General features: G+C 29.6%; 1 protein-coding gene across 1 annotated transcript; it reads right to left on the bottom strand.

Moving 5' to 3' along the window:
• Nucleotides 1-325: 325 nt before the first annotated feature.
• LOC148298585 (superoxide dismutase [Cu-Zn]-like) lies at nucleotides 326-11,640 on the bottom strand. The gene is made up of 3 exons (XM_088276769.1): nucleotides 11,195-11,640; nucleotides 3,453-3,674; nucleotides 326-863 (listed from the first exon to the last, which is right to left on the bottom strand). Exons 1-3 carry the CDS (start codon nucleotides 11,378-11,380, stop codon nucleotides 609-611), a joined length of 663 nt encoding a protein of 220 aa, XP_088132895.1. The 5' UTR covers nucleotides 11,381-11,640; the 3' UTR covers nucleotides 326-608.
• Nucleotides 11,641-12,222: the final 582 nt, after the last annotated feature.

The raw sequence follows: 12,222 nt of genomic DNA, 5'->3' as shown, positions 1-12,222 counted from the left end.
TATGCAACCAAGAATTTTCAGTACTAAATATATGTTCAAACGAATTAAACGAATGCTTAATACATTAAAAAGTTTGAAACATATTTAAAATATAATAGAAATCTGTTAAGATTACTAATTTATTTTACTATTATATTTAACTTACTCTACCTCGACATCATTGTCTGTTTTAGGAAGATACTATGATAAACAATTTAGAATTAGCATTTAAAAATATATTTATCAAGGAATAACCCGCCAAGCCTTCTTTTTAAAGGCTTGTCAGCAAGTAGGAGAGTAAGGATAGGGAAGGTAAATGTGAAAAATACATAAAAAACACCCAGACCAATTGAAAATAAATCTTTATTTAATTTATATTGTAATCGGCGAGAATCGAACCAACGACGCCAGTTTCGCAGTCGAGCGTCCACCCAACTATACCACGGCGCCTGTCTAAGATCAACTGGATCGTAAGTTGAGCAGGCATAACGTTTTAAAGAAATTTAAATGGAGAGAAAAAAAATCAGTCAAGCAACACTATGGTCCTCTTCAAAATCATAAAATCATTCATATTATTTTCGTAGTTTTTGGAAATATAACATTATTTCTTAATTTTTACGTATGTCAATCTATATGAATCCTATAATACCGCACATAACAGCTTTTCCCGAAGATCCGTCTATGGCGCTTTCTTCTGATCCTGCGCGACCCAAGTCGTCCTCATTCTCCGACAGGACGATGGAACGTCCCACGATGCCTCTTGGGCCAGTGAGGGAGATGAGGGTATCCAGGATTTTTATCCGAGCTACCCCATCATCGTTAGCTCTGACGTTTCCAAGGTCTCCAACATGACGAATCGTGTCCCTTGGACCCCCATGCCGGTGCTGTAAAATAAAACTTTTTATTTAATTTATATAAAAAAAAACATTTCTTAACTAGTTATAAAAAAAATGTATGTACATGTACAGTGAACCCCCTACAACGTTGACATAGGTGCCCCTTTATCTTATGGTGGGGACTGTCTGGAGTCATTTCGTCGTAACGTAACACGTTACGATGCCAGCATTCGTATAGTCAGTACAGAGCTCCGAGTGCTCCATCCGAAGTCGGATGCTCGCCGCGAATGTTAATACTCCGGTCAGTCCCCACCTTTTGGGAATTTTATAAAGGGTTAATGTTTGAAATTGTATTTTTACATTTTAACTAGCGGAATTGACTGTAAGGAGTCATTTAAGAATAAATTCAGTTTTAAACATTAACTTCCCTATAACGTCCACTGCGATAACGCGGTACCTATTTCAGCGTTATAGGGGGGTTTACTCTTTTTTTTAAATTAGCCTAAGCATATTTTTAAAAAAGGAATAGAACAGTCAGGTCGAACAGTCGAAGAGTCCACATGATACTACGGGATAACAACTCGTCTCTAAATCATTTATGGAATTTGAAGGATACAAAATGTCCACGATGATTTTATTTTTTTGTCACATCATGCGTAGATAAATTTTTGTAGGCCTTAATTTAAAAAACAAAACAAAACATGGTTGATGTTCTTTTCATACAACCATGAGAAGATATGTACGTCAAAAATTTATAGCTTACTACTTTTATCAGACAACAAATATAACGAATCGTAATTTTTTTATATTATATTTTTTTTAAAACTCATTGTAACTCTATTACGATTAGATCAAACCCCATAAATACTGTTATTTCTTATTTTTGCTTTTGGTTTATTCAATTTTTTCAAGCTTCCTTTATAGCAGTGGTTCCCAAAGTGGTCTATATCGACCCCCAGGGGTCTATGACAACTTGCAAGGGGTCGATGTTTTAATTTGAATTCAAAATATAAATGTATAAAACCTAACATGTGTGGTTCAAAGTGAGTAACACTACATACACCGGCTGTCGAAAATACATTTGAAGTTAATGAATTTAATAAAAATCAATATCAAGTAAGGCAAGGGGTCTACGAGATAAAAGAGTTTGGGAACCTCTGCTTTATACGAACATTATATAATTATTTATGATTCATACTAAAGATGCTTGCAAATTTGCAAAAAATAATTTCACATGAATGAACACGTGAGTGTCATTTATTGATTAACTACATACTACATTAATCTACAATAAATTACTCAATTAAATTATTCTGGATTTCAATCTCAAATTGTCTGTTAATAACACAGAAAATTTAATGATGTATTCCAATACTATAATGAAGTAATAATTAGTAAGTACCTAAGTGTTAAATAATAGGAGCCGCGCTTACTTGCTTACGGAGATAATTTAACGATATTACAAACACATCAAGACCTTAACGCCACTTCTCCGTTAGGTTGGCATAAAACGTTATAAGATCTTTAATACTTCTTCGAAGTTTATTTATCTATAATATTTACAGTAATAAGTGACATCCTCGTCTATATAAAATATATTTGTAACCTGTTCTTCGTTTTTCGATTTATTTGCTGCTTAAAGCCATAAATCTAAATCATTATATATTTATCTGACAGAAAAACTAGTAAAATGAGTTTCTACTAGCTTTATTTTATTCTAGCTGTCCACCTAGATATCCAATCATTAAATGCTAATTAAACATCCGTATCACAATTTCACACGCCATGGAAAAGAGCACATGTGTCATCAATAAGTTTCATACTTCTACTTTAAGCAAAAGAAAACTTGTACCTCTAACGCTAACTATAGCGAGTCGTTGATTCATTTTTTTGAACCTACAGAAAAACTACATATAAGTAGAATATAAACTGCTCAAAAAAATAAACCACAAACTTATCATTTTATTTTAGTTTTAAATTATATACACTAATCATTTGAAATGTTTTAAAATAAAATACAACTCAAAGTCTGATGGCAATCACCCTTCATCTTTTTTCAGAATTAAAAAAAATGTTATCAATTATTCGTCTCATAAATTATTCTATGAAATTTGTTTAACTTTGATAAAATCAATGATCAAAAATGCTAAGGGAATCATTGTTAAACATTAGGAGAGAAATATCTTCGTAGCACACTGAATTGCTTGTGATTATGCGATATAAAGAATTTATATTGCTTTCTTTGAGATTTTTTATCTTTTATTTGGTAATAATTTGAGAAACGAGTAAACCACGTTATCTTGTAAATTGGTACTGTAAAAATTCGGGTTATAAATAATATCGCTCTCAAAGTCCATTCACAACATTTTGAGTGTGTCCAAATACTTGTTCACAAATCTGGATTTCTCCGCCTAAGAGTAATTTTACATTTTTGACATCTCAACGTAGATGAAGAAGAAAATGGAAGTTTGGGTTCAAAGTGAATACTTAACTAGCCTATTACAGGCCGTAAGCACTGTAAATACCCAGACTTCCAATTTCTTCTTCATCTGTATTTAGATGACAAAAAGATTCAATATTTGTTTATTTGTACTGTACTGGAAATAGCAAATTTTAACAAATGGAAGATTATTTTACCAAATAAGGGTTAAAGTGGCGGCCTGTTGAGTCGCAGCCCTGGCGCATGTCCCCTTTCTGCGTGATGTGCAGTCCATGTGATCCCGGGTTGAGTCCCGTGACGTTTCCTTCTATCAGGACAGGTCCTCCGGGACCCCACTGGGAGAGAATCAGCTCCCCCCCTGTGCCCTCCGCATCTCCGCCTATCACGGCCAGAGCCCGCAAAGGTGGTCGGGAAGTTTCCTGAATGTGTAAAATACCATATATCATAAATTAAATGTTTGCTGAAATTTTATAATCGTACACAATATCATTTTGTGAAAAATCATGTAGTTTTTTTATGGAATACTTATTTTTTACAAAAATATTGATGATAAATAATCAAACTGAACTAAAAATAACAATAATCACATTATAATATTATTTTTTTTAAATCGGAAGGTACAAGAATATAATAGAAAGAAAAAATACTACCGTTTTAGAATTTATTGTTTTCCGATTAAAAACTTTATAAGATTTTAAACCTTCTTCTTATTGGTACAAATAAAGACCTTCCAATTGATACCAATCATTGGTAAACATGAAAATCAGTTTCTGTAGTAAATCGTTATATGTAATATAAGTATGTCATTTATTCGACTTTTTTATATTTGAATACTTTTATCTTTATAAAGATTTTATTTACAAGGAATTGTAACGTCTTTAGACAATATTGTTCTGGTATTGGAAGATGGTAGTAAGTAATTCTAAATTGTATTTTCCATCTTCAGTTTCAATTTTTTATCTCTAAGACAGGTAAAACTTAAATATTGTACCATCTCAATAGATAAATTTCAATTATCTTTTTCAATATACTCTTACGTATGTTAAATCGAAAAATATCAATTCAAAAAGATAAATAAGCTTTTAACCGTTTTCCATTGAAAATATACAGAATTAAAGATGACGGTTGAAACAACAGGGTTAGAGTCCCAAAAATCAGAATTTAGACTACTATAACCCTTTTTTCTATTGATACACTTTTTCAATTAAAATGTATTTAACAATTAAAAAGCTTAATTTTAAATTACCTAGCGACTGGCATATCACTATGAAAGCTTCGAGTATGCTAGACTGCATCAAAAAACTTTTTTGCGTTGTTTTGTTTTTTGTCTTGTATTACTTGTACTACTTTTATTATACACGCGTCGATAATATATTATAATCTTAAGAACAGGTTGCATCTACTCGTAAACATGACTAGTCATAATGATGACACATTAAGAATCATAGTCATGAGTTCTTTGACTGAAATGATCAAAGTTACTTTTGTATATAATCATTTGGGATCACAGGTTACGTTTCTGGAAATTGCAAAAAAGGTATTAAAAAATAATTCCGTGCGTCTAATGTATTGATGAGTCATAATAACGATGAGTGTGGCGCTTTCCTTCCCTTTGATTATCTCGGTAATTATTTGTAAACAACACTTATCATTTCTGCGCTTCGGATACTTTTTATTTCATTTGCTCATTTATTTATTATATTGTCAAACTTGAGATTTGCTTAGAACTAAATAATACAATGAAAATATTATATAAATGTATGATATAAAAATTTGTTGACTTCAGTAAAAATACTTAAACTAAAATTATTTTTTATTAACTTGCCTTTAGTAATTTTGGCGATTAAACGAAAGTAAATTTAAAAAATACAAATTAAAAAATACTCAATTGTTATTGTTTTTGTTTATTGATGAGTGGTAACGTTAGGTTAAGTCAAATTAGTATTATAAAATAATTAAAGCTATGTCTTATGTGTTACTCATATTTGTAGTTGTTTTTTTTCCATAACATTATAACATTAAAAAGGATAATACATTCTAACAAAATACATTCTAATAAAATACGATTTCTTGATTCAGTAATAATGGTTTTCATTCTTAATTAACATACAATCAACATCCTTGTTTTATTCACTTGACTAAGAAATTAAAATATGAACATTTTTCCAAACAAATGCAAAACTGTTTTTTATGGTTCCGTATAAACTTTTATTATAATTTAATCAGTTATTCAGTTGTGAGTGGTTTGAAGTGTGCAAATATGAAAGCCAACTATAACGGAATTCCTTTCAATTGATTTGAACAAAACACATTTTTAGAATTTACATATTTATCTTTCTTAAAGATCAAATATTTTCTTAGTCGGGAGTAGATAACTGTTAAGTCTCCTGTTTGGCTACAATGCTGGAGGTTAAAACTAATATTTGGGATTCACTCGAATATGTATTTATCATCGCCCTGGAATGGTAACTGAAGCGCAGGACTGATGGCGATCAAGAAAATATGACACCCTTTCCACCACTATCTTCCTTTTCAACCACTGGATGAGGGATTAAAAGAAGGTACTTGAAACTTGGTGTGGATAGCTGGAATGATGTTGAGTATTATGAAAAATAAAGAAATCTAAACACCGTTTCGGAAATTATAAATTTATATATATTTAAATAATACAATACTATTTTATACAATTTTAGGACAACCATCATCTGTCTCAAAACGGGCTACTACCCTAATAAGTTTATTAACACGAAGATACCATAATGATAAATTTACGATATATTTGTTATGAAAAAAGCTTAATTGTGAAAGTAAATATGGTTTTATCTCCAACCGTATTTATAAATGCTGAATGCACACGTTCGTATAAATGCTGACTGCACACGCTCGTATTTCATGTTCAAGGATGTTACAAGTAATATCCTTGTAACACACAAATCCGAGTCAGACAAACAAAACGATACCACATTGATAAATTTGAGACGAACTGTTAATAAATGAACATAAATTGTAAAAGTTAATTAAAATATGGTTTTATGCACAGCCACGTATTAAATTAATTTCTTCACATGTTCTTATTTCAAGTTTAAGGATATCCGATTACAAGTAATATCCTTGAATTTAATCGATATTTACTTTATAACTTTCCGTTAAGTAAATGAATGCCTCTTAAGTCAATATAATTCTCAGCCTTAACACACAATTTGCATTACCATTCCAACTATGCATTAAATTTATTAGTTGTCATTATTATTGTGCTATTCCATGTTTAATTACATGGTGTAGAAAAAGTTAACTACTGTACCAACACGATAAATTAAAACAAGATAACGGTTCCAATTACTCAAACAATTTAAAAGTTCTAAAATTGTAGTTATTGAAAATATCATTTTGGAAAGCGTTAGGAATCTATGATCCCATCATCACCTGGTGCATAGGGCAACCCATCAGTTTGACGCGGTATTACCCTCGATCGTATATTTACATTACACGAGGGTAAGGTTATTAGTTCCACACTCCGGTTATTGGATCTAGCAGAAGAATATATTTGTTAGGGTACAGATCATGTAAGTGAAGGAGCTGAGGGAAAAGTATGATAGTAAATGTAATATAAAAAGACAATACGAGATGTAAGAGAAAATGGTAGGTACAAAAGTTTAACAGGTACGAATCCCTTAAGGAATGAGAAAAATCATTATTAAATTATTTATAAAATACACTTCCTATTTTATTTTAAAACCCAATAAGCAGAAGCATGTTTCTCTTTTATCAGTACATGCATTTTAAGTGATCTTTAAACTAAACTTCCGATACGAAATCCAAAGCTACCAACAAAATATATTACTCCTTATGATTACTTTTTGGAATACTAGATAAATATATAAAAATAATATACTGGATAAATTTATAAAAAGACACTTACTAATACTACGAGTAACAAATAATGTTTAAAAAAATATAGTTAAAGAACATATTAATCGAAAATTTGGGGCAGTAAGTACAGTTGAAGCGTAGTAAGATAGAAAAATAAAATAGTTACTATAAAAAATGCACCAACAAAGTAAAAAAGAAATTAAATTATACTGAACATAATCAAACATTTGGTATCTCAAGATATGCAAAAAATAATTTCAGAAAAACAGGAATAGGCAAACTTGAAAGGAATTTAAAACATAACCAGAATCTTAATATTTGAAAAAAAAATTATAAAAGACAACGGGGCAAAACAAAATTTTTGAAAATATCATTTTGGAAAGCATTAGGAATCTACGATCCCATCATCACCTGGTGCATAGGGCACCCCATCAGTTTGACGCGGTATTACCCTTGATCGTATTGAAGATTACACGAGGGTAAGGTTATTAGTTCTGCACTCCGGTTATTGGATCTAGCAGAATAATATATTTGTTAGGGTACAGATCATATAAGTCAAGGAGCCGAGGGAAAAGAATGATAGTAAATTTTATATAAAAAGACAATAGGAGATGTAAGAGAAAATGGTAGGTACAAAAGTTTAATAGGTACGAATCCCTTAAGGAATGAGAAAAATCATGATTAAATTATTTATAAAATACACTTCCTATTTTATTTTAAAACCCAATAAGCAGAAGCATGTTTCTCTTTTATCAGTACTTTTTTATTTATTTTGATTTGTATCTATGTATTCAGGTATCAATCAATTAAGTTACAAGTACCATGATACTCGTTTTAAGTGCTTGCAATTAATAAACCATAAAAGTAGAAGTAACTAGTAGTTGATTCTTTCGTTGAAACGAGTAATCGTTAGAAGCTAAAGTGAAAAATGAAAAAAGATAACGTGCTCGAATATGCTAACATATAATTAATTACATAAATAAAGACATTAATTAATGGATACAGTTTTTTCAAATATTTCATCAATTTCGAGTACTTATATTATAATTTTTTAAATGAAAATATGATACCCGAAATTCATTAAATAGCAGAATTATCACATTTTTTTCTAAAATGGTTTGATGTATAAATACAAAAACAAAAGGTTAAAATTCAAATTAACCGTAATGATTTTATGGGTTTTATTGAGTAAAATTTTAATAAAATTTTTATATAATTTTAATAAAATTTTAATATAATTTTTAGCCTTTTGAGTAAAATTTTATATTCATATGTTTTTCTTGTTATTGAATAATATACTTTTAATAACAATAATATATCAAATAAATACAAATTTACATAAGTACACAAATCTGGATCACCAACATTTTTCCTGAACAAATATGAGATATTCAAAAGGAGAGCAAATATTATTTTCGATATGCAATCAATGTTATTATAACAGCAAATATAAATTATACCTATAATGCCTTTATTTGAATGTATGTAAAATAATAGTACACTTAAAGCATTATGAAAATAAATAAAACCGTGCCATTGCGTAAATTTAGAGATTCAACGTAATACATACAAGTAAGTACACATAAAATGTCCGTATTTTACATAATTTTCAACTGTTTCATAAATTGCTCTAAACGCATTATACATTGTGTTGCAGAGTTATGATTTACAGTGACAAATACTCGCGGAAAAAAAAAACATCTCACGAGGCATTCCATGGAACGACAAAGAACTTATTTATGGCGTATCGTAAAATGGTTTTAAAAAATGTTTAGATCGTGTAAAATTCCCGGCCATCAACCCTGCGAAGTGGATATTGATTACGTAATGATCGCAACGCAAAATTAAGTTTTTTTTTCATGGAAATCGTGAGGGAAAATGAATAAGATAGAACACACGTTAATATTATTGCTGATATGATCACTGGATAGCACAATAATTCGACCTGCCGCACTCGGAGGTCACATGTTCGTGTGTTGCCTTGGCCTTCACAAGGATAATCAATACTTCCAGGTTCAGACAATGATTTGATGATCTGTAATAATGCAAAAAATATATTCTGGGCGTAAAGAATGTATATCCCTTTTTTGTAGACGTGAAGAAGAAACATATCATAATAATATTTACCAACATCATATTGAGAGAAAAAATTCTACTATTCTTATTAAGTTTTTATTTCTATAGTGGTTTCATCTCGATCATATAGAGTGTAAAAATATCAAAGGGAAATATTTATTTTTTTCATTGATTTTTTAATTTTTATTCAGCTTGTGTCCTTCTGCGTTGTCTTTCATATCTATTATTTAAAAAGTAATTCATAAGAAAAGTTAAAAAAAGTGTACTTTTAAATAAATATTGAATATGCAATTTAATAAGTCTATTAAAATTAAATATAAATATAAAGAATCACGTACCATAATACTAGACTTAAATTATTTATTACAATATTTTAATAAATTTCTTAGATTTGAAATTAGTTGTGATTCTTGCCGACGTTTCAGATAACATTACTGCGTCTACTATCAGGGCTGATGTTAGACAATGCAATCTAATTAAAAACGTTTACAATAAGTACTAACACACACAGTGGACATATATGTGGAATAATAACCCAAATAATTAACTGATCTGTAAATTAAGTAAAATTATGTTTTATTTTGGAATAAGTTTGCACGTAAAATGATTGAATTAAAGAATGTTAAAATATGAAATTATTTTGGTCTAAATTATCAATTTAATGAATATTTTTGTTTTATTTATGTTGCATCTTACACGTTGCAGTTTGCATTATTTAATCCAAATTTATTTTATTTCAAAGGTTTAATTAATTAAATAAATAAAACTTTCTTTATTTTGAAATTGATCACACTTTTTGCCACATCAAAGTGATGATTTCAGGATCTCTAATCTTATGATGAATTCATCAATTAATAATAAAAACCACGAATCCGCATTGAAGTAACATGTGCTTACTATAACCGGATTTCTAAAGAACATAAAAGCTTACCGATGTTACAATATCGCTTTGAAATTGAAATATTTTATAAGTAAAGCATGTATATACTCGTATGTACCATAAAGCAAAGTACTGAAAATCTTTTTTTTTTAAATATTTTTACAAATTCCCTATTCCATTTGCCTGTGCTAAGTGGTGCTGCTAATCGTTAATTTATACGATGGAGGATTGTTCACTGTCAGTATTGAATATTAGGAACGTATGTCAAGGCATTTTTTAAAAAAGCATACGTTCAAAATGCACCCAGTGCCACAATGGCTAATTTAGGGTTAGAACCTAAAAAATAGATTGCATTGTAGTAAACCAGACTAGTAGCTTAAAGAGTTATAAAACATGCATTTTAAGTGATCTTTAAACTAAACTTCCGATACGAAATCCAAAGCTACCAACAAAATATATTACTCCTTATGATTACTTTTTGGAATACTAGATAAATATATAAAAATAATATACTGGATAAATTTATAAAAAGACACTTACTAATACTACGAGTAACAAAAAATGTTTAAAAAAATATAGTTAAAGAACATATTAATCGAAAATTTGGGGCAGTAAGTACAGTTGAAGAGTAGTAAGATAGAAAAATAAAATAGTTAATATAAAAAATGCACCAACAAAGTAAAAAAGAAATTAAATTATACTGAACATAATCAAACATTTGGTATCTCAAGATATGCAAAAAATAATTTCAGAAAAATAGGAATAGGCAAACTTAAAAGGAATTTAAAACATAACCAGAATCTTAATATTTGAAAAAAAAATTATAAAAGACAACGGGGCAAAACAAAATTTTTGAACCAAAAAAATATGACTTTAGCCAACAAAAATAATATATTTATAACATTATTATAAAGCGTTTTAACAAAATAATTTTGATATATCAATGACTCCTTTACTGGAAATTTCGTATTTTACCTGAGATGATATTTATTTTAAACTGGCTAAGCCAGGTTTTAAAAAAAACAGGATAATAAAAATATGCAATAAATGTGCATTAAAATAGGTACCTGTTTATTTTTAAATACTCCTATAGGATAGTAAAAATATACTTACGTAAACGAAAGGTTCCATGTAAACTTCATATAAATTGCTTTGAAATTCCGGGATTGGGGGTAAATTCCTGATGATCAAATTTCTTCCAAATCCGGGAACATCGGCAAACGGCTTTCCCCGAACAATTCCGCTTACTGAGACCGCGCAGACAACAAACGCAAGTCTCACAACTGACTCGAAAGACATTTTAAATAAATTTTTAAAAACTTATAAACAGGATATACACAATATTTCGAACAAATTTATTTATCCTCGGAGCGTCTTTATTTCTTACAAAACGTCCTCCCTTACTGAGGTAAGATTGAAGACTGATGAAATCTTATCGTTTAACTCTCCACTTTGGTTTTGGGTCGAAAAGCTCCAAGTTGCAAAGTAGATAAATCCTTGGTATAATCGCGAGAGTCGTCTAGTATTCTTCATTCTCAATAAATACGCAGTATCACAATGGAAAACATGGTTTTGTATGGTTGAATCACAAGATCGTGATTTTTAATCCCAGCTCACCAACTTTATGGCGAATTTATGGCAAAAAATCATGGAAATATTTGTTTTGGTCTAATGATTTACTCCTCGCAGTCTCGTTCATTTGATATTTACTGGGTAATAATTATCATTTAATTGGCGTATCTGGTATTGTGTTTGTATTTTATCATGTCGCCATTTTTTTCTTCAAAAAAGGCAAATATTTAATGAATTATACACCTTTTTTTAGATATATACCCACAAGTAGGCTGAACTTGAAATTTGTACTTATTTTTGAGATTGGTTTAATATAATATATCACTTAGATTTTTAAAACGTTTTGTATTCTCACTCGTAATATATGAACAGCTTTTCGAAATTTGATTAATATAGATATCATATTATTTTTTGACATCTCATCAAAGATGAAGAAGAATATGGAAGCCTGGGCATTTACGGGGCTGACGACCTATTTACTAGGCTGGTTTAAGTGATCACTTAACACACGTGAAACATTTTGTAAAGTGATCACTTAAACCAGCCTATGACGGTCTTCAGCCCCGTAA

Source organism: Brachycentrus maculatus, unplaced genomic scaffold (assembly GCF_059751285.1).
Source record: "Brachycentrus maculatus isolate JH-2025_06_01 unplaced genomic scaffold, ASM5975128v1 h1tg001837l, whole genome shotgun sequence".
Taxonomy (NCBI): Eukaryota; Metazoa; Arthropoda; class Insecta; order Trichoptera; family Brachycentridae; genus Brachycentrus; species Brachycentrus maculatus.
The sequence above is the reverse complement of the archived record's forward strand: the minus strand, read 5'-3'. Positions and strand labels throughout refer to the sequence as shown.